The sequence below is a fragment of the Dendropsophus ebraccatus genome, chromosome 14 (assembly GCF_027789765.1).
Source record: "Dendropsophus ebraccatus isolate aDenEbr1 chromosome 14, aDenEbr1.pat, whole genome shotgun sequence".
NCBI lineage: Eukaryota > Metazoa > Chordata > Amphibia > Anura > Hylidae > Dendropsophus > Dendropsophus ebraccatus.
In genome coordinates, this window is record NC_091467.1 from 17519206 (window position 1) to 17547016 (window position 27811).

The window sequence follows — 27811 nt, forward strand, 5'->3', positions numbered from 1 at the left end:
TTTTGCAACAGCTGGAGAGCCAAGGTTCCCTACCCCTGATTTAGCATATTATTCAAGAAGATAACAAATCATCCAATTACAGGGTGAGGACTGGTACAGCCATGTTTCTTATATTCTAATATATGCTGCTGTCATTTCTTCAGTGATGACTGCTTTAATGCAGGGCGCTGATGGAAGTCAGACAGCCGGACACGGTAATCTTCTGTGTGTGTCTCTGCATATGACTTTGCTGGTGAATGTATACAGAGGTTAGGGAATGGCGTCTGGACATATCACTTTGAATAGTAAAAAGCTTGTTTGTATATGATAGAAATAAGATTTACACATCAAGCTTGGAACGTCACTCATTATCGGGACTGTGAGTCATCCCAGCTTTATCGTTCATCAAAAACGCTGAAACAAATTCACCTTAAAGGGAAAGTGTCTTCAGAAAATTAGCTATTGTTTATGCTATTGTTTTTTTTTTTTTTTTCTAATTTTCCATCTATATTATAAAATAATCCTGAAATCTTGCAGTTTTCATTCTGACCACTAGGCTAAAAACTAAAAAGATGAGACTTCCTGTTCTGTCTGTGATGATAACCGGGGGGGCTACTGGAAAGTGATAAGCGTAGGTGACACTAATAGACAGAAAAGACAATAGATGAAGCTCACAGCTCAGTCACCCCCTCCCCTGTGGAGTGACCTTTGCACAGGTCACAGAGGTTACAGAGCATGCTTACAGGTGTGTGCTATACAAAGAATCTTTATCCATGAGGTTTGCCATAAGGTGCTGTTTAAAATAGCTCAGGTAAGATGGCTGCCCCCATAATAATGCACTAAGAAGAAAATAAGAAAATAAGAAAAATGAACATGTTCCAGCATTTGGGTCTAATTGGTATAAACAAATCTAGGTGATAAATTCCCTTTAAATAAAATACAGATAAAGAGGGTTTAACTCCAAATGACCCGGAGAGTGAATATGAGAATCATGACTAAACTTCCCCTTATGTTTGATAAAGTGTCTCCATATCTGCTTGTTATGCTGCATAGGTTTCTTCCGGTCCACATTATGGCACAAAATCTGATCTCCCTATAGAACCATCTTTCCTCACTCTCTGCTGCCATCGCATTGTATAATGTTGTATTGCATCTCCTTCCTTCTTCTCTCCCTCCCCTTTTCCTTCCTTCTTCTCTCTCTCTCCACCCCCCTCCCTTTCTCGCTCCCCTATTCCTTCCTTCTTCTCTCTCTCCGTCCCTCTCCCTTTCTTCCTCCCCTTTTCCTTCCTCCTGTTCTCATATTTTGTAGTGCTATTCAGAGCTTTCTTGCTCCCTCGTTCCTCTCTTCCTGCTTCTCTACTAACTCTCTCCTTCCTTCCTCTCTCACTATGTTCCTCATATTCTGCATTTCTATACATTTCTTTCCCATATCTCTTCTTTCTTCCCTTCCCCCTTTTTCCCGTTCTCATATTCTGTAGTGCTATATACAATTTCCTCTCTTCCTTCTTGCTCGCTTACTTCCTCCCTTCTCTCTCTCTCTCTCTCTTTCCTCCTTCCTTCTACTCTCCCTTCTTCCCTCCCATCCTTTCATTTTGGGCTGCCATACAAAGCTTTTATCTTTTCCCCTGCTTCCTTTCTCCCTCCCTCTTCTCTTCCTTTCCTCCTATGCTATAATTCTGTACTTCCATGCAGAGTTTCCTTCCTTCTTCCAAACCCTTTCTTCCGCTTTCCCATCCCCATAATCTGTAGTGTTGGAAAGCTTCAGCAGTTCACCAAAAATTACTATGCCCCCCCCCCCCTAGTAGGTGCTGGCATGTGTACTCACCGCAGCTGATCGGTGTCCCATGGCGCAACTTCGTTCTGGTCCCGCGGCGCCATTCAAATCTGGTGCGTGCTCACTTCCGCCTCTGCTGTGACTCCTCTTCTCTGTCCTGTGATTGAACGCCAGAAGTCACACGCTTCCATAGAGAATGCTTGGAAGCGCATAAATTCCGGCGTATAATCACAGGACAAAGAAGAGGAGTCACAGCAGAGGCGGAAGTGAGTGCGCGCCGGATTTGAACGGCACCGCGGGACATCAATCAGCTGCGGTGAGTATTCATGCCAGCGCCTACTGGGGGGGCCAATAATAATTGTTTGTGAACTGCTTCTTTAATGCTGTACATAGCTTCCCTCTACTTCCTCCCTTCTTTCCATCCCTCCTTCCTTCCTTCCTTCCTTCCTTCCTCCCTCCCTTTTCTCATATTCATTAATGCTGTACATAGCTTCCCTCTACTTCCTCCCTTCTTTCCATCCCTCCTTCCTTCCTTCCTTCCTTCCTTCCTTCCTTCCTCCCTCCCTCCCTTTTCTCATATTCATTAATGCTGTACATAGCTTCCCTCTACTTCCTCCCTTCTTTCCATCCCTCCTTCCTTCCTTCCTTCCTCCCTCCCTCCCTTTTCTCATATTCATTAATGCTGTACATAGCTTCCCTCTACTTCCTCCCTTCTTTCCATCCCTCCTTTCTTCCTTCCTTCCTCCCTCCCTCCCTTTTCTCATATTCATTAATGCTGTACATAGCTTCCCTCTACTTCCTCCCTTCTTTCCATCCCTCCTTCTTTCCTTCCTTCCTTCCTCCCTCCCTCCCTTTTCTCATATTCATTAATGCTGTACATAGCTTCCCTCTACTTCCTCCCTTCTTTCCATCCCTCCTTCCTTCCTTCCTTCCTTCCTTCCTTCCTTCCTCCCTCCCTTTTCTCATATTCATTAATGCTGTACATAGCTTCCCTCTACTTCCTCCCTTCTTTCCATCCCTCCTTCCTTCCTTCCTTCCTTCCTTCCTCCCTCCCTTTTCTCATATTCATTAATGCTGTACATAGCTTCCCTCTACTTCCTCCCTTCTTTCCATCCCTCCTTCCTTCCTTCCTTCCTTCCTTCCTCCCTCCCTTTTCTCATATTCATTAATGCTGTACATAGCTTCCCTCTACTTCCTCCCTTCTTTCCTTCCTTCCTTCCTTCCTTCCTTCCTTCCTTCCCTTCCTTCCCTTCCTTCCCTTCCTTCCCTTCCTTCCCTTCCTTCCCTTCCTTCCCTTCCTTCCCTTCCTTCCCTTCCTTCCTTCCCTTCCTTCCCTCCCTCCCTCCCTCCCTCCTTCCTTCCTTCCTTCCTTCCTTCCTTCCTTCCCCAATCTTCCTATAGATTTAATCATAAAGGTTTCTGCACATTACAGACAATAGGAATAAATTGCATCTATATTTTTTATAATCTTATGTTCTGAAAATCAGGAGGAAGGATGACAATGTTGTATACATGGCATCGGCACAAGTAGGGGCTTCACTGACGCTACTCCTTTGGCTTTGATCCAGAGAACACAAACTTGTGCATGGCGTGGACATACTCTGATCCGCTTGCACATTGCAACTTTAGCTTTATAAGCGGCATGAAAAACTGGGTGGTGAAGTATCGCAATGATGGGACCGGGGCTTCAATTGCTTCCAGAAACACCTATAAAATGTAAAAGCAACATGTAAGTCCTTAGATATGTAACACTGGTCCATCCAAAATGTTATTTAAAAATTTCAAGTATTCCAGCACTTATCAGCTGCTGTATGTCCTGCAGGAAGTGGTGTATTCTTTCCAGTCTGACTCAGTGCTCTCTGCTGCCACCTCTGTCCATGTCAGGAACTGTCCAGAGCTGCAGCAAATCCCCATAGAAAACCTTTTTTCTTGTTTTGGACGGTTCCTGACATGGACAGAGGTGGCAGCAGAGAACACAGTGTCAGACTGTAAAGAATACACCACTTCCTGCAGGACATACAGCAGCTAATAAGTACTGCAAGGCTTAACATTTTTAAATAGAAATAAATTACAAATATATATAACATACTGACAGCACAAACAAAATTCACTTGAGTACCTCTTTAAAGCTCCAGCAAAAATTTGATTTAAAAATGTCCAGCCTTCCAGTACTTATCAGCTGCTGTGTGTCCTGCAAAGAGTAGTGTATTCTTTCCAGTCTGACACAGTGTTCTTTGCTGCCACCTCTGTCCATGTCAGGAACTGTGCAGAGCAGAAGTAAATCCCCACAGAAAACCTCTCCTGCTCTGGACAGTTCCTGACATGGACAGAGGTGGCAGCAAAGAACACTGTGTAAGACTGGAAAGAATGCACTACTTTCTGCAGGACATACAGCAGCTGATAAGTACTGGAAGACTTGAGATTTTTAAATAGAAGTAAATTACAAATCTGTATACAAAAAAAAATTTCACAGGAGTACCCCTTTAAACCATCAAAAAGTTCAGATTACTGGGCGTACCCATGCTGAGGCCATGCCTGGTGGCTCGGTACTGATCCCTATTGATCTTCTCCTTATTGGTCCACATTATGTCTGGCCTGTGTATTTTCCTTTCTTATCAGGAACTAATCTACGATTGACGTCACTATGCAGGTAAATACAATGAAGTGTTTGGTATATGACATGTGCTCAATGGAAACACAAATAGTTATAAGGCAGGTGTTCTGAATGCTGGGAGTAGCATAAGGCATGGTTCACACAACGCTGTTTTTGATGCCTTTGTGTTAAGTCAATAGTGTAAAGATTTCTAATTCTATTTCTTTGGGTCTAAACGCAGGCAGGTATTATACCCTTTACACTGATGAATTGTTAATGAGAGGAGGACTGGCAGCTCTGACACAGTGCTCTCTGCTGCCACCTCTGTCCATGTCAGGAACTGTCCAGAGCAGTTCCTGACGTGGACAGAGGTGGCAGCAGAGAACACTGTCAAACTGAAAAGAGAATATTTCCTGCAGGACATACAGCAGCTGATAAGTACTGGGAAACTTGAGTATTTTTTAAGCAGAAGTAATTTAAAAATCTGTATATCTTTCTCGAAACTATTGATTTTTAAATTTGTTTGGAATTGGGAATATCCCTTTAAGATCGCCCGACTTTCTCCTCTCATAAAAGGAGGAGTCCTTATTGACTTAAAGGGGTGGTACCCCAGTAAAAACATTTTCTCTTTCAAATCCACTGGTGTCAGAAAATGTCAGAGATTTGTAATTTACTTCTATTTAAAAATCTCCAGTCTTCCAGTACTTACCAGCTGCTGTATGTCCTGCAGGAAGTGGTGTATTCTTTCCAGTCTGACAGAGTGTTCTCTGCTGCCACCTCTGTCCATGTCAGGAACTGTCCAGATCAGCAGGAAATCCCTGTAGAAAACCTTTCCTGCTCTTAAGACTGGAAAGTATACACCACTTCCTGCAGGACATGCACCAGCTGATAAGTACTAGAAGTAAATTACAAATCTCGGACACCAAGATTTTTTTCCGCTGGAATACCCCTTTAAATAGAGCTAAGCAAAACTTATTTTCTTCATTCCCATGTCACCCCTTTAGATAAAAAACAACCTGCAGGATCTCATCTGTGTCCTGTGCCACATCCTGGAAAATTGTCTGACAGTGCTGGAGGTACTGGGCGTACAGGGAGCGGGTGTCGCTGTCCACGCTCGCAAGCTGACTGTCACTGAGGTCACTCATATGCAGGTTGTTCATAAAATTGGTGTTGACAGGTCCACACTCAATGAGGCTCACACTCCATAGATAAAAGGGAGAAACATACTAAGGATAGTTCACAAAATTATATATATATATATATATATATATATATATATATATATATATATATATATTTCAGAACAATTGGTCCCAGCAAGTGCCAGAGATTTGTAATTTACTTCTGTTACAAATGTTGTCTTGCAGTACTTATCAGCTGCTGTATGTCCTGCAGGAAGTGGTGTATTCTTTCCAATCTGACACAGTGCTCTCTGCTGCCACCTCTGTCCATGTCAGGAACTGTCCAGAGCAGCAACAAATCCACTCAATGTGTAAAGTAACATATATGGCTATTTATATGTTTCTAATATTTGCCATATATTTATGTTGCAACCTTTTCTTTTTATTCATTTTACAACATCTTCTAATGTGCAAAATTAATGCCTGTATTGTTATAACGAAATAAAAATATCTTAAAAAAACAAAAAAAAAACTCCCCTTCTCTCCAGACTGGAAACGATACCACTTTCTGCAGGACGTACAGCAGCTGATAACTACTGGAAGACTTGAGAATTTTTTTTTATAGAAGTAAATTACAAATCGCTAGAACTTTCTGGCAACGGATGATGTAAAAGACAAACATTTTTTTGGTGAACAAACCCTTTAAATGGTCAAAAAACTTTCACATGTTATAGAGACATATCAAATATTTTCCATTGGTCAGGGTATGGATGTTCTGATTGCTTCTAGCTCTGTGTCACATGACTAGGGTAGACTCCCAGTGTAAGTTTATAGGACCATCTAGGTCACAAGCACAGAAAGTAGGGAAAGAAGCACTCAGCTATGCGCTTCTCTCTCTGCTTGTTCTAGCACTAATACTCAGACCTTGACCGATCATAAAAACGTTTTGTTTTTTTAAAGTGACAGGTGCACTTTTACACAGTTGCATTTTAGGTGTCTGCCACAACGTAAGGAACACTGCTTTATATAACTGCTTGTTCTACTTACTGTATATTAAAATGCTGGAGGACAATAGCCATGCTCTCACAGAAGCCCTCCACAGCAAATTTACTGGCACAGTACACATCATTGAAGGGGACACCTATAAAACAGTAGGGAGTGAAATGTGAATTTACTACTGCAGAATCATGGTTAGATTCCCTCCAACCCTTAAAGAGGCGCTGTCACAATCTCTTCTTTTGAAGAAATCAACAGGAGTTGTGATCACAAGCAGTTTTGCAATATACTTTATAACTTTATACATACGGCCACTAGGTGTCTCCCTTCACGGCTGCTGCGTGTCCATATTCAGTATCAGAGAATTCTGAGGGAGCTCGGATTATATGGTCAGCTCTCCTGTCACACAGCACCAAAACCTCTGTAACCACACAGTGACATTATACTGACTGAATTGTTACATAACACAGAGCCTTGTCTCCTGGTAAGCTGCAGAACTGATTAGTCTAAGTTAGTTGTTATACAACCTGCATGATGGACAGGTATCTTTCCTTGTGTGAGCGACAAAGGACGGGGACTTCCTGTGTTTGGTCTCTTATTTTGAGGAAAGACCAAAAATCAGCACAGAGCATGGAGCTCAGTTTGTGTAATTGAGTATATTAGCCGAAAAATGCATTTTTATCATGAAAAAGGAGTTTGAAACTCTCCCCCCTGTCTTCATGGTTCTCTTATGGAGAGGGGAGGGGTGGAGGGAGATGAGGCACCAAAACCGGACAACAAAGAGTTAATTTACAGCTACATCAACCGGCTATCTCCTCTGAGGTCAGCACTGACCTCTCTGACCTCTGAATACCAGCTTTCATACAGCTCCCACTGTGTAATCCTTTGTTCTCTGCTCTCTGCTGGTGACTAATCTCCCCCCTCCATAGATTACACAGGGCCCGACTGATGTAAAAGAGTCAAGATTTCCTGATAATGAGCAGTGAATGAGAGAGGGGGAGGGAGACCTGGGGCAAGTCTTTTTGAATGCAGATAATGGCAAATTTGCACAATAAACCCAATTACAAAGTTTCTTAAAATCACCTTTACTATTGATTTCTGGGGGGGGGGGGGGGGGGGGGGGGGACATACAAAACATAGAATGCTTTAAAAAATAAATAATGCGAGTATATTGTTGCAAAACTGCTTGCCATCACAACCCCTGTTGATTTCTTAAAAGATAAAGTAAAATAAATTTGCAACAGGTACGCTTTAAATTTCTGCCAATGGCTGAACGCCAGACATTGTACCTTGCAGGCCTCCTACGCTGCTGGAAATAATAATCCGTCCAGACTTCCTCTGCTTCATCCCAGGGAGAAAGGCTTGGATGGTGCTGACCGTACCGAAGAGGTTGACATCAAATATCTTCTTCATTGTCTCGTAGGTGTGACATTCCAGCGGCCCCATCAGTCCAACACCAGCATTGCATACTATGGGATAGAGAATGGCCAAATAAGGCTGGGTTCACACTGCGTTTTTGCAATCCTTTTTTTTCATCCGTTTTTAAAAAAAAACGGATGAAAAACGGATTGCAAAAACGGATGCATTTGTGTGCATCCGTTTTGATCCTTTTTTACATTGACTTCCATTAAAATAAAAAAACGGGTTTTTTTGACGGACACAAAAACTTTGCTGACACTATTTTTTTTGTCCGTTAAAAAAAACGGATCCGTTAAACGTATGCTAAAAACGTAGTGTGAACCCAGCCTAAGAGGATATAAAGACAATCTACAAATACAGAACACAAATGGACCATGTGGCCTACCTAAAATGTCTACTCTCTCCTCTTTTATTTTCTCGGTGGTGGCCAAGACAGATTGCTGGTCTGTAACATCCATCTGCAGAATCTCAAAGGTGTCAGCATGGCAGCCGCGTACACACTCCAGCAGGTATTCCTTCTTGGAAAGATCCCTCATGGTGGCGTAGACTGGATGTGAAAAGGAATGGTTATTATTAATGTGCCACAATGATATAACATTTAAAAATGAAGTCTATGGACTCTGAAGTATAAATTTACTTTGTTAAAGGAGAAGGAGAAAATGTTTATTAAAGTATTGTGTTTTCCCCTGTACTTACTACTGCATCTTCACTTCCTGGATAACATGGTGATGTCACTTCCTGGATAACATGGTGATGTCACTTCCTGGATAACATGGTAATGTCACTTCCTGGATAATATGGTAATGTCACTTCCTGGATAACATGGTGATGTCACGACCCGACTCCCAGAGCTGTGCGGGCTGTGGCTGCTGGAGAGGATCATGGCAGGGGGACACTGAGGGACACAGGGCACTGGAGGGACACTGAGCATCCCTCTGCCATCATCCTCTCCAGCAGCCACAGCCCGCACAGCTCTGGGAGTCGGGTCGTGACATCACCATTTTATCCAGGAAGTGACATCACCATGTTATCCAGGAAGTGACCACCATTTTTATCCAGGAAGTGACATCACCATTTTATCCAGGAAGTGACATCACCATGTTATCCAGGAAGTGACATCACCATGCTATCCAGGAAGTGACATCACCATGCTATCCAGGAAGTGACATCACCATGTTATCCAGGAAGTGACATCACCATGTTATCCAGGAAGTGACATCACCATATTATCCAGGAAGTGACATCACCATTTTATCCAGGAAGTGACATCACCATGTTATCCAGGAAGTGAAGCCTTGATGCAGTAGTGCGTGCAGGGAAAAAAATCACTTTATAAGCATTTCCTGTTATAAGTGTATATTGGCGATTTGTATAAATTTTTGGGGGGCAATACAATCCTTCAATAAAAATTTATGCCGGACTTCTTTAATTTGTTTCTCCGAATAAGACCTTCCCTGAAAATAAGACCTAGCGTCATTTTGTAGGCTTTATGCAGTAGACTTGAAACATTAGCCCTAATCCAATTATAAGCCCTAGTTATAGTCAGCTGACCAGATCCCTGACACTGGGTGGTTGAGCATCAGCCAATCAGGGCCAGACTTATTATGCACCGCCCCCACCTGCTCAACACAAGCTGCAGGGGAGGCAGGAGGGGTAAGAAGATGCACAGTAGGGGACACTGTGGAGGGTACGTGGGCAACTACAAAGGGTGGGAGGTTACAACATGGGGACTACCTAAAGAGGGGGAGGTATACAGTATGGGGACTACCTGCAGAGGGGGGATGTATACAGTATGGGGACTACCTGCAGAGGGGGAGGTATACAGTATGGGGACTACCTGCAGAGGGGGAGGTATACAGTATGGGGACTACCTGCAGAGGGGGAGGTATACAGTATGGGGACTACCTGCAGAGGGGGGATGTATACAGTATGGAGACTACCTGCAGAGGGGGGATGTATACATTATGGGGACTACCTGCAGAGGGGGGATGTATACAGTATGGGGACTACCTGCAGAGGGGGGATGTATACAGTATGGGGACTACCTGCAGAGGGGGGATGTATACAGTATGGGGACTACCTGCAGAGGGGGAAGTATACAGTATGGGGACTACCTGCAGAGGGGGAGGTATACAGTATGGGGACTACCTGCAGAGGGGGATGTATACAATGTGAGGGAAAAACTATAGGGATGGAGGGAGGTATACAGTATGGGGGGGGGGGGGGGACATCCTGCAGAGGGAAGATGTATACAGTATGGGGGCCTAACTTCAGGGGAACTTACAGTTTAGGAGCCTAACAACAGCGGGACATATAGTATGGTGGCTATTTACTGTATAGAGTGGGGCTACAGTGTAAGGGCATACTATGTGCCTCTGAAAATAAGACAGTAGGCCCCATTCCTTTTAATGGCCCGATATAGTAAATTACTGACAAAGTTGGGGAAATTTCCCAAACATATGTGTAGTTTCCAGGACAAAAAATTGTGATTGTGATGCGGCGCATTAATAAATATGTGTGTATAGTAACTGCGGACCGGCACTTCCTAACCTTCAACTGATGCTAACGTTAGCTGGTGATATTGCGGATAAAAGGCGGAGTGCTCTTCCAAGGAGATGCAGCATGCACAAACAAATAATCCCGAGTAAAGAAGGATGTAAGGAGGCACTCACTATTAAAATCTTTATTTGTTCAATTCCAGAGTGTGTAGCAGTTGGCAGAGACGCCGCTCAATAGCTGAAAGCTGTTTCCCTCGCGCATACACGCTTCCTCAGGAGGAAGCGCGCATGCGTGTGGGACATCTCTCTATACATTATAGCTATATATACACCGGTCAGACCACTGCTTTCACACTCACCTAGAGGAACTTTGGGCTGGGGTTATCTCTCTGGGCGGCCTCTATATCCACCCTTTCCCCGGCCATACAATATAAATAACCCCAGCCCGAAGTACCCCTTTAATGAGCTGTCAACAATGGGAGGGATAGAGCGGCATATGAGGAGAAGGAGACAAGTTGGCTAAATGATAGTATTGGCAACAATATATGACTTGACAAATCCTATGAGTATAACTATGTTAGTTGAGATTGGAATACCCCGTTAACATCAATGGGTCCTGGGCCAATATGTGCATGTCTGAGCCCATTTTGGAAAGAAGCTGACGTATTCTTGGCACTTATTTGAATGTGCTTAATGTGGTAGATACTGGGACTGCAAACAATGAAAAAACCAGGGCCCCATGCTTGGAGAGCTCCTAAGCGTCCTCAGGGCCGGCCATCAGGGATTGGGGAGTTGGGGTCCAGTGATTGGAACCATAGCTGCGTCAACAGAAACAGTTATATGAAAGCTGCTATGCCTGGATATACTGTGATGCTTCAGTAGGGTTCCCAGATATCAGGGCACCAGCAATCCCCTATTCATCGGCCGATTGCTGGCCCGTTTGCACATGCCGATTATTAGCAGTTATTGCTGATAAATGGACTCTTACTAGCCAAACTTGGCAAAAGTTTAGGTTCGGCAATGTTTATTCAAACCGGAATAGTCAGCATCTGACTCCTGGCGTCTGGAGAAGTTGGATGCTGCCCTAGGGTTGCCATGAAAACATGGATACAGCCTATAGCCTATGGCTGTGTCCATGTCTTCCAGGACTCCCTAGGGCAGCATCCAACTTCTCCAGACGCCAGGAGTCAGATGCTGACTATTCCCGTTTCGATAAATATTACCAAACCCAAACTATCGGTAAGTTTGCTCAGCACTAACCTTTACCATTAGGTGATTCCTTCAAACTTATTTTTGCTGTTTGCATTTTGAATATATACTGATTACCTATTAGGCTGGGTTCACACACAGTATATTTCAGGCAGTATTTGGTCCTCATGTCAGGTCCTCAAAACCAGGAGTGGATTGAAAACACAGAAAGGATCTGTTCACACAATGTTGTAATTGAGTGGATGGCCGCCATATAACGGTAAATATTTGCTGTCATTTTAAATCAACGGCTGTTATATTGAAATAATGTCCGTTATTTACTGTTATATGGCGGCCATCCACTCAATTTCAACATTGTGTGAACAGATCCTTTCTGTGTTTTCAATCCACTCCTGGTTTTGGTAGCAATGAGGACCTGACATGAGGACCAAATACTGCCTGAAATATACTGAACCCAGCCTAAGGTTAAATTCACACGAACGATTCTCGCTGCGAGCCCGGCAGGTCCTGGCAGTTCCCACAAACTATATACTCGCTGCGGTCTGAACGACCGCAGCGAGTATGTAATTCTACCGCCCTTAACCCCTTCTGCTCCTGGCCGGCTCCCCCGCTGTAAGCATACATTACCTGTCCTTGCTGCACGGGTCCGGCGTCCTGCTCTCCCGTCCGGCCAATTAGTGGCTGCGGCTGGGCAACACACTGATTGGCCGGGCGGAAGAGCAGGACGCCGGACCCGTGCAGCGAGGAGAGGTAATGTATGCTTACAGCGGGGGAGCCGGCCGGGAGCAGAAGGGTTTAAGGGCGGCAGAATTACATACGCGAGTATATAGTTTGTGGGAACTGCCAGGACCTGCCGGTCTCGCAGCGAGAATCTCGCAGCGAGACCGTTCGTGTGAATATACCCTTAACATCATTTAAAATAATTTAAAAGAAACTTTTGTCAACTGAGTCCCCTACTGATTGCTGCATCGAGTGAGGAGAAGCACCCGGCTATGTCCTTTACTTTTTGGCTCTCTCCTTTGTACAGGAGATGGATTCTGCAGGAAGTCTATGGAACTTATGCAGAGAGGAGAGGGAAGCCCTTCTCCCCATCTCTCTCCTCACTGCATATAATGTGCTCCATAAACTTATAGGGTCCAACTAAAGCAGCAATTTCTTCTCCCCACTCGGTCTAACAATCAGTGGGGATCTCAAAACCCAGACCTCCACCGATCAAAACTTTAAAGGGAACCTGTCACCATGAAAATTCTACCTAAGCTATATGCACTATGTTTTGGAGCAGGAGGAGCTGAGCGGATTGATATATATCTTTATGGGAAAAGATTCAATATAACTTGTAATTTATTGATTTAAATCTCTGATGTTTCCAGGCTAAAGAGTCCCTGTGAGTGACACCACCCACTGGACTCCTTACCACAGAATGAGCAGAGATTTCTATCAACATGTTACAAGTTATACTGAATCTTTTCCCACAATGATATATATCAATCTGCTCAGCTCTTCCTGCTCTATAACATGATGGTGATAGATTAGATAGCATTGTCTTGGTGACAGGTTCCCTTTAAATCATCTCCCTATTAACATAATACAAGTAGCCAGGCAATTTTATTTATGGCTATGTCTATGTGTAGATAAGCCCTACATCATGTCCATTTTTTTTTTTGCATTAAAGAGTAATTTTTTTTATTAAAATGTTGTCGTAATCTCTATTGATAAAATATGGAACGCAAATCTTAAGGACATAATCAGACCAGACGTTTGGAGCAAATCTAATGGCCATGGCCAGTCATTGGGCTCAGTCATGCAGCACTTTTGCAGGTGCCCCTATAAATGTTCCCTCCTAAAATAAGAGATTCCAAGCCAAAAATGTTACCTTTAAATCTTTGTCGAGAATCAGAAGCCAGAAGTACAGCCAAACCCAGGCCGATTCCTGAGGAGCATCCTGTGATGAGGACCACTCTTCTCTCCATCTAAACTGTGATCGGGGGGCACAAACCTGTAAAGTAAACTCGTCTCTGGGAACTATGAGCTGTGGAGCAAACTGCTCAGAATCCCTCACTGCTCCTATCTCTATTGTTATGGCTACAGCTGCTTCTTCAAGGACTTCAGCTGGAATTGCCCTTTCCTTCTCCTTCTCTGTATAGGTGTCATAAAGGAATATATATATGTATCCTGAACAATCAGCATTTGAATACCGCTGCCGGAAGAAGGTGGATGCAGCCCGGAAACTGCCTGGAAAATCATGCAAGCCTGAACTTTCCATTGAAGTGAATGGAGCTGGATTGTAATACCTGAAAACAGGGGTGGTGCTGTTTTTGCAAGAAAGTAGCTTTGCTTTTTTGTATTTTCTTATCCTGGATGACCCCTTTAACCCCTAGGCGACCCTGGACGTACCCGTACGCCCAGGGCCGCCTCCATGCGTTCAGAGAGGGGCGGCGCAGCGGCGGCGCTCTGAACCGCCGCAGTCCCAGGTGCCGCTCGTAGCCGCAGCTATTAGTGGGCACGGTCCGATCGCCGTGCCCGCTAATAAAGTAATCGGATGCAGCTGTCAAAGTTGACAGCTATGCGTGCGTAATCGCCCAATCTATTATTTATCACATTCCCGATCTCGCACGGTAAACAGCGTAAACGCCAAAAAATCCCAAGGTGCAAAATTGCGCATTTTTGGTCGCATCAAATCCAGAAAAATTGTAATAAAAAGCGATCAAAAAGTCGTATATGCGCAATCAAGGTACCGATAGAAAGATCACATCATGGCACAAAAAATGACACCACACACAGCCCCATAGACCAAAGGATAAAAGCGTTATAAGCCTGGGAATGGAGCGATTTTAAGGAACATATATTTGTTAACAATAGTTTGAATTTTTTACAGGCCATCAGATAAAATAAAAGTTATACATGTTATATATTGTTGTAATTGTAACGACTTGAGGAACATATATAACAAGTCAGTTTTACCCCAGGGTGAACGGCGAAAAAACCCCAAATAAAAGAAATGTGTTTTCTTTTCAATTTCACCACACTTTGAATTTTTTCCTGGTTTCGCAGTGTACTTTATGCAAACATTCAGCCTGTCATTGCAAAGTACAATTAGAAAAAATAAGGGCTCATGTGGGTTTCTAGGTGGCAAAATGCAACTGCTATGGCCTTATATACAGGAGGAAAAAACGAAAACGCAAAAATTGAAATTAATGTTTTTATAATAATGTTTTTTATTTGTATAGCGCACACAGATTCAGCAGCGCTTTACCTATCTGTATGTTTTTGGGAGTGGGAGGAAACCGGAGTACCCGGGGGAAACCCACGCAAACACGTAGAGAACATACAAACTCTTTGCAGATGTTGCCCTTGGTGGGATTTGAACCCAGGACTCCAGCGCTGCAAGGCTACAGTGCTAACCACTGAGCCACCATGCTGCAATTGGCCGGGTCCTCTAAGGGTTAAAGGGGTAGTTTAGCGGGAGAAAAAATTCTTTTAAATCAACTGGTATCAGAAAGTGCCAGAGAATTGTCATTTTCTTCTATTAAAAAAAACTCAAGTCTTCCAGTACTTATCAGCTGCCGTATGTCCTACAGGAAGTGGTGTATTCTTTCCAATCTGACACAGTGCTCTCTGCTGCCACATCTGCCCATGTCAGGAACTGTCCAGAGCAGGAGCAAATCCCCATAGAAAACCTCTCCTGCTCTCCAGCCTGGAAAAAAACACCACTTTCTGCAGGACATACAGCAGCTGTACTAGATAACTGGAATTTTTTTAATAGAAGTAAATTACGAATCTATATAACTTTCTGACACCATTTGATGTGAAAGAAAGAAAAATAGATGAACTACCCCTTTAAGGTCCCCTTTTTTTTTATTTAATAAAAACACCTAAAGAGCATTCAGACTGTGAGAAACAAGATTTAACTTGGCTTCAGTCCTAAGCATCATGTCACCTACCCCTTACCATCCCTATAGTGCAGCGTGATGGTGGCAGCATCATGCTGTGGGGGTGTTTTTCAGCAGCTGGAAAAGGGAGGCTGGTCAGGGTCTGGGGAAAGCTGAATGAAGCAAAAGTACAGAAAAGTTTTTAATCCCTAGAGATGACCGATGCCATACCTGTACGCCATACTTTTGCTAGGGAACTATATAGCAAGCTCAAGAGCTGAGTTTGCTTCATAGAGGATGAGGACCGGCTGCTATCAACCCTCACCGTTAATGTCAACCCTCACCGTTGTGTTTATTACACAAAACGATAATCGGCCAGATAGGGCCGATTTGGCCTATTATCGTTGGTGTAATAGTACCCTAAGTGAGAGGAGCAGCTCCTGTCACTTACCAATTGCGACCCCTACAGTGTGGTTGTGGGGGTCCCAATCATTTTTCCTGACTGTCGGAGGAATTATACTTACCTCCGTACTTCAGGCAGGCTCTATGGGAAGAGCGCTAATAATACTGATCCATGCTGTGTAATAGCATAGCATTGAACTGTATATGCAATTTAATGATTGATGTTAATAGCCCCTTAAACAGTAGGGACTTAAACAGTGTAAAAAAAATTAAATATAAAAAATAAAATTAAATATAATTTTTTTTTTAAATATACCAAAGCCCCTCCCACAATAAGGGTTTAAATCCCCTCCCTTTCTCATTATACAAATAAAATATGTAAACATAAATAAATAAATTATTTATTGTAGTGTACGGAATCGTGCGATCTATTAAAATATAACAATAGTAATACCATACGGTGAACGGCATAAATAAAAAGCAAAAAACTCAAGGATTGCAAATTTTTTGTTACATTACATAAAAAAAAAGTGATCTATACATCCCATCTACAGACAGAAAAACTAGAGATCATGGCGCAACAAAATGACTCCCCATACAGCCCTGTAGGTGGAAAAAAAATAAACCGTAATAAGAGTCACAATAGGGCCATTTTAATCATAATTATTTGCAAAAAAAAAAGTTTTACTGTAAAAAACAGTAAAATGTTAGAAAAGCTATGAAAGCATACACATTGTTGTGTTCGGACTGATGTATAGAATAAAGATATTCTTTAAATTTTACAGTAAACTGCATTGTGTAGACACAGACCCCCCCCCCCCCCCCCAAAGTTACAATATTGCTTCCTCCCGCCCCAATTTCACCCCGTAAATAATATGTTTGGGGTTCCCTCATACATTTTATGGTAGATTGACAAAGTACACCTGGTACTGAAAAAAAAAAGCCCTCACATGGCCCTGTAGATGGAGAAATTAAAGAGTTATAGCTCTTAGAAGGCGAGGAGGAAAAAACGAATATGCAAAAATAAAAATTGGCACCTGGTCGTTCAGGCTATTTCAGGCTGGGCCATGAAGGGGTTAGTGAAAACCTGATCCAGAGGGCTGCAGGCCTTCTAGGTTCGCCTTCTAACATGACAATGAGTAAGCACATAGGCAGGATAACACAGGCATATTTGTAAATGTCCTTGAATGACCTTAGCCAGACCCTTGAGTTTAACCCAATGGAACATCTTTGGAAAGCCCTGAAAATGGCGTCCACCAATGATCCCTATCCAATATGCAAAGAAGAAGAGCAGAACATCCCCAAATCCAGGTGCAACCCTTGTAGTGTTATACCAAAGAGGACTTGAGGCTGGAATCAATGGCAAAAGTGCACAAGGCCGAAACATAACAACGTGTGAAAAAGTGAATGGTCTGAAGACTTTTTGGATGCATTGTATGTGTATCTCCAAGCTGAATGTGTTTAATGGGACTTGTGACCCAGCGCCATTAATTTGAAGGTGCTATCCAAGATTAGAAAACCATAAATGCCTTCTTCTAAAGAGAACACCACGGCTCTGCTTCATTCTCTCAGAACTGAGCTGCAATACTGCACACAAACTGAGGACAAGGGTGGGGTTGTTTTTGCAGGAAGGCATCTATTTTTGTCTAACCTTGACCTGACAGTTTCTCGCTCTTGTAACAAAACACTTCCTCACATATTTAGGAATTTTACATATTGAATACAGGCACCATTATAGGAATATAATAAGAAGAATAGTTCCAGTATATAGGCTCACCATTGGGTGTGATCATAGCTGAAGACTTTCTATGCAGATTTGGATTTGGACATTTTCCAGAATTTTCAACGTTTTATCAACTTTTATAAACATTGAATATTCCCAAGGAAATAAATAAACTGTCCTTGGATTCCAGAGAACACTCAATATCGCAGAGAACAACGGTAACAACTCAACAAATGGCAGCAGGACTTTCAACATAGAACAGCATAGATGAACCAGACATATAGGGGGAGATTTATCAAACATAGTGTAAAGTGAAACTGTCTCAGTTGCCCCTAGCAACCAATCAGATTCCACCTTTCATTCCTCACAGACTCTTTGGAAAATTAAAGGTGGAATCTGATTGGTTGCTAGGGGCAACTGAGCTAGTTTCACTTTACACCATGTTTGATAAATCTCCCCCATACTGCAAATGCTTGGCAATGGACCATAGCATTGGCAATGTGTGCAAAGAGCAATTAGTAGTGGCAAATAAGGGCAAAGAGCCATAAGTGATGTCATTGTGTCCCCCCCCCCCCCCGGAAGGGGGCCTGATGGTCAGGATGTATACACTAGTGGATCATGTAGGCTGGAGACAATAGGTAGTTTGTTAAGGCCCTATTCCACAGAACGATTATCAGTCGTATTTGGCCGATATCGGCCAAATACGGCCGATGAACGTTCCGTGGAATAGGAGGCAACGATCAGCCGACATCGTTCATGTCGGCTGATCGTTGAAGTTGTCTGTCTTTCAACATGTTGAAAGACAAACGACTTATATAGCAATGATCTGCTGCCATTGCTCCATGTAATAGGAGCGGCGGCAGCAGACCGCCGCTATACCCTATGGGCTGCCCGGACGATCAGCGATCACCTGGGTAGCCCCCCCGCAGCTCCCCCCAGCTCTCCCCGTACTCACCCGCTTGCCGCTGCCACGTGTAATAACGGCAGCAGCAAGCGGGGGACGAGGCTGGCAGCGCTCGTTTGCTCCTCACTGTCGGCCCGTGGAATACGGCCTTTAGGAAGGAAATTCAATGGAGATAGAAGAGGTAGAATGAATAGGGCCTGGGGATGAAACGATGAAAGGATGAGGTTGGGAGAAGTCAGCAGTGAACTTCATACCGTTTCCGGAAGTTTGTGACAGCGTTCCGTGATGGTAATATGCTCAACTCCAAGTGGATCAGAATTACCATCACGGTGTGGTTGTATCCATAGATATCTGAACTTCTGGCCGCAGGATGGAATTCTCTGCCGATCGGTTCAACGGACTTTGTGGCAGGTATGCTTTAAATTGCTTCAATGTAAGGTGGCAGGGGGGTCATGTACCAACCTAAAGGGGTACTCCCATTGCAGCTAATATAGTTATACTTGTAGGACTCGTCAATAAATTCATTTAACAAACTTGCCTCCTTCTCCTGATATGGCCGCTCTTTTCCTCCTAGTGTTGACAGCTTTTCTAGATTACCAACCACCACTCTACTCTAAAAGCAAAGGGACAGTTATTAATATTAATTAATACTGGCTTATAGATTTTTACTTTTTCTGTGGTGTACACCGGGTATAACCCCTTCTCTGCTGATGGACGAGAAGGGGAGAGCGTCAAGGCAGGAGAAGATGTGGCCTCCTCCCGAGCCTAATTTATCATGGTTTACACCTGGAAACCAAGGCAGCGATTGTCTCGCCATTTTTAGATGGCACTTGCCTAGTACATCCAGCAAGGTGAATATTTAAGGGTGCGTTCACACCTACCGGATCCGCAGCGGATTTCACGCTGCGGATTCGCAGCGAGATCCGCTGCTGATCCAGTCCCATTCATTCCTATAGAGCACATACTCGCAGCGGGATTGACATCCCACTGTGTGTATGTGCTTTAACCCCCTGCCGCCTGCAGCCCCGCAGCCCGTCGCCGAGAGCATACATTACCTGCTCGGCGACGTGGCTGCATATGAAGCAGTGGGACCGGAGCCGGGAGTGGGACCGGAGCCGGGAGCCTGACATACAGCCGCATCGCCAGAGCAGGTAATGTATGCTCTCGGCGGCGGGCTGCGGGGCTGCAGGCGGCAGGGGGTTAAAGTACATACTCACAGCGGGATGTCAATGCCGCTGCGAGTATGTGCTCTCTAGGAATGAATGAGACTGCGAATCTGCAGTGTGAAATCCGCTGCGGATCCGGTAGGTGTGAATGCACCCTAAAGGAGAATTTAGAAAATCTTACAGGGGCAAGGGGGAATTTCATAACAAGTACGAACTTACCTTATCCTGTGCCCGTGGTGAGTGATGGGACAGGCCTTGTGACCCCTCGCCGCCCACCGGGATCTCCAGGGTGTACATGTCACGACCCGGCTGTTGGACAGTAATTGAGGTGGGACACCGCTCCAGTCTCCATCAGCCGGGACAGGCCATTTCCTCCTAGTCATGATGTCATCACAACTCAGGGGGAAGTGTCTTTCGGCGGGGGTCCCGAGGCTGGTCCCACCACTCACCGTGGGGCACAAAGAGAGGTAAGTTCCTACTTGTTATTAAATTTCTCCCCTGGCTGGTGTACAAAAATGCCGGTCATAATAAATCTCACCATATATCTCCATACAACTTCATTATAGCTATATATACATACCAGCCAGACCACTGCTTTTAGAGCAGAGTGGCGGTCGGTAACCTAAACAACGAGCTGTCAACAATGAGAGGGAAAGAGTAGCATATCAGGAGAAGGAGATAAGTTTTCTAAATGAATTCTTTTGCACAAATATTTAATTTGACGACTCCTACAAGTATAACTCTATTAGCTTGAGGTGGGATGCACCCAAAAGAAAAAAAAAAAAGCTTACATCTCATGTGTCCTATTTATTTCAGATGGTCTATGAGTAAGATCCTGTGAACATCCAAAACATGTCGGATCATGATTGGGCTCTACATTGTTGTAGCCTTTGGATTTAAAGTGGTACTCCAGCGAAAATCTTTGTCTTTCAAATCAACTGGTTTCAGAAAGTTATACAGATTTGTAATTAACTTCTATTTAAAAATCTCCAGTCTTCAGTACTTATCACCTGCTGTATATCCTGCAGGACGTGGTGTATTCCCTCCAGTCTGACACAGTGCTCTCTGCTGCCACCTCTGTCCATGTCAGGAACTGTCCAGAGCAGTAGCAAATCCCCCGTAGTAAACCTCTCCTGCTCTGGACAGTTGTGGCAGCAGAGAGCACTGTGTCATACTGGAAAGAATACACCACTTCCTGCAAGACATACAACAGCTGATAAGTATGGGAAGACTTGAGATTTTTTAATAGTAGTAAATTACAAATCTATATATTTTTCTGACACCAGTTGATCTAAAAGAAAAAGATTTTTGCTGGACAACCCCTTTAATTGGAGAAAAAGCGCATTATGCAGAAGCAGCTACTGAATTAAATCCATCTGTATCTGCTCTGTATTGCATTGCATTCCCCCACACACACACATACATACACACATACATACACCAGGGGCGTAGCTAGGGGTTCAGCCTAGGGGGGACGAGCAAGTCTGAGTGGGCCCCCAACCGATTATGTTACCCAAAGGGAACCTCACTTAACAACAATGCTTTCTAAATAATAAAGGGTATATTCTGCTCCATTACTCATAGTGAATTAAGATAAAGAGCAGTGTTAGAGGCTTCTACATTTACATATATAGACACATAAAATGAAAGAGGTTCTTCAGGATAAGAAAAACATGATTGCTCTCTTCTAGAAAAAAAACACCACCCCTGTCTTTATCTTGTGTGTGTGTGTGGTATTGAAGCTCGGTTGCTTTCCACATGTTTCCACATGTTCAGCTCCCAGTTTCCACATGTTCAGCTCCCCCAGTTTTCCACATGTCCAGCTCCCCCCGTTTCCACATGTTCAGCTCCCCCAGTTTCCACATGTCCAGCTCCCCCAGTTTTCCACATGTCCAGCTCCCCCAGTTTCCACATGTCCAGTTCCCCCAGTTTCCACATGTTCAGCTCCCCCTGTTTACACATGTTCAGCTCCCCCAGTTTCCACATGTCCAGCTCCCCCAGTTTCCACATGTCCAGCTCCCCCAGTTTACACATGTTCAGCTTCCCCAGTTTTCCACATGTCCAGCTCCCCCAGTTTACACATATTCAGCTCCCCCAGTTTCCACATGTCCAGCTCCCCCAGTTTCCACATGTTCAGCTCCCCCAGTTTCCACATGTCCAGCTCCCCCAGTTTACACATGTTCAGCTTCCCCAGTTTTTCACATGTCCAGCTCCCCCTGTTTCCACATGTCCAGCTCCCCCAGTTTTTCACATGTCCAGCTCCCCCTGTTTCCACATGTTCAGCTCCCCTAGTTTCCACATGTTCAGCTCCCCCAGTTTCCACATGTCCAGCTCCCCCAGTTTTCCACATGTCCAGCTCCCCCAGTTTCCACATGTCCAGCTCCCCATCTCCTCATGTCCAGCTCCCCCAGTTTCCACATGTTCAGCTCCCCGTTTCCACATGTTCAGCTCCCCCTGTTTCCACATGTTCAGCTCCCCTAGTTTCCACATGTTCAGCTCCCCCAGTTTCCACATGTCCAGCTCCCCCAGTTTTCCACATGTCCAGCTCCCCCAGTTTCCACATGTCCAGCTCCCCGTCTCCTCATGTCCAGTTCCCCCAGTTTCCACATGTTCAGCTCCCCGTTTCCACATGTCCAGCTCCCCCAGTTTCCACATGTCCAGCTCCCCCAGTTTCCACATGTCCAGCTCCCCCAGTTTCCACATGTCCAGCTCCCCCAGTTTTCCACATGTCCAGCTCCCCCTGTTTCCACATGTCCAGCTCCCCCTTTTTCCACATGTCCAGCTCCCCCTGTTTCCACATGTCCAGCTCCCCGTTTCCACATGTCCATTTCCCCCTGTTTCAACATGTTCAGTTCCCCCCTTTTCCACATGTCCAGCACCCCCCCTTTCACATGTCCAGCACCCCCCCTTTTCCACATGTCCAGCACCCCCCCCCTTTTCCACATGTCCAGCACCCCCACCTTTTCCACATGTCCAGCACCCCCACCTTTTCCACATGTCCAGCACCCCCCCCCCCCCCTTTTGCACATGTCCAGCACACCTGTTTTCCACATGTCCAGCCTCACCCCCTGTTTTCCACATGTCCAGGTCGGCCTTCCCCTGTTCTGTGTGCAGCAGCAGCAGTCATAGGCGGCCGTCCGGCTCCTATGCTGTTCAGCAAGTGACTGACCTGGTGCGAGCGCGGGAGACGGAACCCAGAGGGACAGCGCAGCGCCGGAGGTGATTGACAGGTGGGAGGCGCACGTACCAGCAGTGGTGCGCTGAGGCCATACGCAACCTCAGTGCACCCGATCAGCTTAAGATGGCGGCGGCCGTGGCGCAGTGACATGGGGGGGGCTGCACTCGCCCATCCAATGGCGGGCAGCGGCGTCAAATTATAATCTCACTGGCTGTGCCAAAAATCTCTGGAGATCCCAGTGGGCCCCTGCCAGAGTGGGTCCGGGGGCGGCCGCCCCCTCTGCCCTTATCAAATTTTGCTACTGACATACACACTTCCCCGGAGGGGGGCTCGGCTGCACCCCACCATACTGACAGAACAGCAGCTCTGGGAATGTCACTGCAGGAGAGGGTGCACCCACTACACCTCCCACCAGGAAATACAGCAAACTGATGAGCCGCGTTGGTCACCCCCTCCCCAGAACACTTACAGGCCTTTTAAATTCCCTGATGTCACTTTCCGGACGTGCCGCTGAGGATTCAGGAGAAAGCACAGGGGACTCCGCTGCTGCTGGGTACCAGAGCTCTTGGAGGAGAAAGATGTATGAGGGATATTTTAGTTTTTTTTCCTCATATAGCGCAGCGGGGGGAGGGGGGGCCTTGACTTGTAGTTGGGAGCGTGGCAGTTCACAGATCTGCTCACAGGCCCATAATTCCATTAGGACGGCTCTGGGGCCCACACTGGGTTCTATTAAACAAAGCTATTATCAGCTGTACTCGGCCAATTACCGGCCGTTGCAGCTGATAATCGTTTTGTGTAATAGCTCATGCAGCAACGATCAGCCGACAGGTTTCTGCATAAACCAGGATCCTGATAAAGATAGCAATAGCAAGATAGTTTAATATGAGCAGCAACAAAACAAGTAACACAACATACAGCTGAAGGTAAAGATTTATTAACAACCAATTGTTAAAGGTTTAACCACAGCACGAAATCCAACGAGGATGAAGTACATGTGTATGTACCCGGACTGTCGGCCATCACTCGTGGGGCGGTGCTGTGTGCTTGCCAGCCGATGTATATTCAGCACAGTATAAGCAGTGCCTGCCAGATGCGGAGAGGAGGAAGATGGTAATTCCAGATGCGGAGAGGAGGCAGATGGTAATGCCAGATGTGGAGAGGAGGCAAATGGTAAAGATGGTAATGCCAGATGTTATAGGCAGATGGTAATGCCAGATGTTATAGATGGTAATGCCAGATGTTATAGATGGTAATGCCAGATGGTAGATGGTAATGCCAGATGGTAGATGGTAATGCCAGTTGTTAAAAAATGCCAGATGGTAAAGATGGATGGTAATGCTGATAAATGTGCCAGATGTTAATTGCAGATGGTGATGCCAGATGTTAATTGCAGATGGTGATGCCAGATGGTAATTCTAGGTGGTGATGCCAGATGGTGAAATTTTGTTATAAATCTGTAGGAGTAGACAGACACCAAACAATAATGTGAAGCAAAGAGGTGAAGGATACTTTATACTTCTATTACAGCTCACATCTCATAGATAAATAAATAATTTCCTACAGAATATTCTAGGACTAGAACTGAATAAGCTGTAAAAATTCTTTACAAATTCTAATAATACAGTAATGGCCGATATGTGGAGGGCAACCAGCCATAACTATAGTGCATCCATTTCTGGGCACTCCATACAGTCTCCACCGCACTACTAATTCCTGCCTCTATATGGTCTATGGTGTATAGCAGCTTCTAATGGCCCCAGCAACACAGTATCGACACAACGTAAATTTTCAATTAATCATGGCCGTTGTTGCAATTTGTAACAACGGCCATGATTAAATGAAAATTTACATTGCACTGAAATTAATGGAATCCCGACCGGAGTTTATGCACATAGTATACACTCCGGCCAGGATTCCTAATGGCCGCAGGAAAAACTGACATGTCAGTTTTGTGCTGTCGCCATTCATTGAATAACGGCAGCACAACAATGACAGTTCACACAATGGAAAGTGCCGCTTCGGCCGCACTTTACATTGTCTGCTTTGGTGAATTGGGATGTGGGCACAACTGAAAGCACCTGCATCCCAATTCAACAGAAATTAAATTCATCCGGCCGGTACTGCTGTACCAGCTGGGATGTACTTCACTGACACCGAATGGTCATACTGTGTGTGAACCCATTCTTAAAAAGCAAGCAGGTGACACTCTAACTGTGTAAGTGTAGGACAATGTGCTGGGCTTAAGTCCCTTTTACACGGGCCGATTATTGGCAAGGAGTATTGCTAAAAACATACAGCCAATAATCGGCAGGTGTAAAGGTTTCAGAAATCAGCCGAGGAGCGGGAAAATGGCCACTCAGCGGCTGATCGCATCACTTGTGTGGGTGGTAAAATCTATTGCTATATGACATTTCTGAGCAGTAGGTAAGGGCAGCATTGTGTGGAATGACTACAGAAGGATCTTGTATACTCACGGTTTAGACCACGGTGACCGGATTGCAGCAGCAGCAGAAGAAAGATCTTATCCTAAGGAATAACAAGAAGAAAGCTGACATAAAGAAACTTTAGAGACCCCCGGGAGAGGAACGCACTGACCGACTCTCTAGCAGGCGTTTCACATCCGGGGGCATCTTTGTGCAGCAGGATATGCCCTATAATTGGCACCACTAGATGGCGCCTGTGTGTGCAGATATATAGTGTGTGCAGACAGGTTTTATATCAGTGTCTTCTATTGGGGCAGTAAGACGTCTATATGGTGGTGTGATCTATAATGTGTCTGTATGTTAGTGTATTGCATCTCTCTACTTACATAGCCAGCCTCCTCGCCCTCTTCAGAGCTCGTCTCGACTTCCTCTGCTCTCGCCTCTCCTTCTTCATCTCCTTTTCATAGTCCTTTTCGGTCTCCTCCCTATTGTACATAAAACATATATTATGTAAACATGCATTATGTTATATGTATCTAAAGACTGGGAGACATTATCCCAGTCTCTAGCACCAATGTAAGAGGATCAAACAGTGTGATGACTGACAGAAAAGTACGGGGTCTTACCTGATAGGCTCCAGTGTGGGCCGCCAGGTCATTTTCTTGAAGCCACCACTGGTAGAGAACAGAACTGGTTAGGATAACATAACATAAATGGACACTACAGAAAATATTCAGATGATTTGGGTTTTTCTCCTTCTACAAGGAAGACTCCACCATACCTGAAAGCAGGAGGGGCCGAACGGACCAAGGAGAGCCATCTGCAAGAGAAGCCAGAAGAAGAAACAGATTGACAAGTCTTCCACAACTAGTGATACATAGAACTACCCACAATACCCAGGAGATAAGTGGCCATGGGGTATAAGGAGATAGGGGGCCATGGGGTATAAGGAGATAAGTGGCCATGGGGTATAAGGACATAAGTGGCCATGGGGTATAAGGAGATAAGTGGCCATGGGGTATAAGGACATAAGTGGCCATGGGGTATAAGGAGATAAGTGGCCGTGGGGTATAAGGACATAGGTGGCCATCGGGTATAAGGAGATAGGGGGCCATGGGGTATAAGGAGATAGGGGGCCATGGGGTATAAGTAGAAAGGGGGCCGTGGGGTATAAGGAGATAGGGGCCATGGGGTATAAGTAGATAGGGGGCCATGGGGTACAAGTAGAAAGGGGGCCATGGGGTATAAGGAGATAGGGGGCCATGGGGTATTAGGACATCAGTGACCATGGGGTATTAGGAGATAGGGAGCTATGGGGTATAAGGAGATAAGTGGTCATGGGGTGTAAGGAGATAAGTGGCCTTGGGGTATAAGGAGATAAGTGGCCATGGGTTATAAGGAGATAGGGGGCCATGGGGTATAAGGAGATAAGTGGCCATGGGGTGTAAGGAGATAGGGGGCCATGGGGTATAAGGAGATAAGTGGCTAGGGGGTGTAAGGAGATAAGTGGTCATGGGTTATAAGGAGATAAGTGGCCATAGGGTATAAAGAGATAAGTGGCCATAGGGTATAAGGAGATAAGTGGCCATGGGGTATAAGGAGATAAGTGGCCATGGGGTGTAAGGAGATAAATGGCCATGGGGGTGGGGGTGGGGGGAGGGGGTGAAAGGGGGGTGATACTCACGCCTCATCAGGTCCTTCATCCTGATCGATCTTAAAATTGTCAATCCTGTTATAGTGGAAAAAAGAGAATGATCATTAGTAATTTCTTTCAGCAGTTATATAGGGTTAGCTATAGAAAATATTCAGATGTTTGGAATATTTTTTCCTTCTACAAGGAAGACTCCACCATACCTGACAGCCTGAGGGTAAGGAGGTAGCACCAAGAGCCATCTGCAGGAGAAAACGGAATAAGAAACATATTAATAAGTCTTCCACAACTACTACAGGCCGTGGGGTATGAGGGGGTAAGTGGTCGTGGGGGATATGTGGTCCCATGAGGCAGGGCATTGTGATGTTACCATAAGTGGTGGTGTGTGTGTGTGTGGGGGGGGGATACTCACAGCTCATCCGGGTCCTCCTCCCAGGGTTCTGGTTCCGGATCTGGATCCTCAGCTGTAAAAAAAAACAGAGATGAGAATCATGGAGAGCAGGGCCGTCTTAACAGCATTATGGGCCCCTGGGCAGAGGTGCGAATTGCTGCTCATTCCACTTTCCTTGGGCTTCTGATCGGCTCAGCTGAGCGGCGATTGAAAGGGCGGGCTGGGCGAGCGAAGGGGGTTGCTCAGGGCCGCTCACTATGCATATGCATAGTGAGCGGCAATAGAGGGGGCGGGCGGGATGGCTTTCTTGCGGTGCTCGGCACTGCTTGGGAGCCGTCTTCGCTTTATAGGACGCACTTAGTTTTTCCTCCCACTTAGGGGTATGTCACAGCAGGCAGGGGCCCCCTAGGACGCAAGGGCCCCCGGGCAGCCGCCTACCATGCCCAATGGGTAAGATGGCCCTGATGGAGAGACTGGCAGGGGATGGTGGTGGTGGTGGTGTGTGTGTGTGTGTG

General features: G+C 45.2%; 1 protein-coding gene across 5 annotated transcripts; it reads right to left on the reverse strand.

Moving 5' to 3' along the window:
• Nucleotides 1–3206: 3206 nt before the first annotated feature.
• HSD17B1 (hydroxysteroid 17-beta dehydrogenase 1) lies at nt 3207–17864 on the reverse strand. 5 transcript variants are annotated; one of them, XM_069953055.1, is made up of 6 exons: nt 17638–17864; nt 8268–8429; nt 7753–7932; nt 6515–6608; nt 5363–5546; nt 3207–3460 (listed from the first exon to the last, which is right to left on the reverse strand). In XM_069953055.1, the coding sequence occupies exons 1-6, from the start codon at nt 17651–17653 to the stop codon at nt 3299–3301; spliced, it is 798 nt and encodes a 265-aa protein (XP_069809156.1). In that variant the 5' UTR covers nt 17654–17864; the 3' UTR covers nt 3207–3298. The 5 variants fall into 5 exon arrangements, with proteins under 5 accessions (XP_069809156.1, XP_069809153.1, XP_069809154.1 ...); XM_069953052.1 differs by lacking the exon at nt 17638–17864 and adding an exon at nt 13463–13559; XM_069953053.1 differs by lacking the exon at nt 17638–17864 and adding an exon at nt 11707–11825.
• Between the last annotated feature and the right edge of the window lie 9947 nt (nt 17865–27811).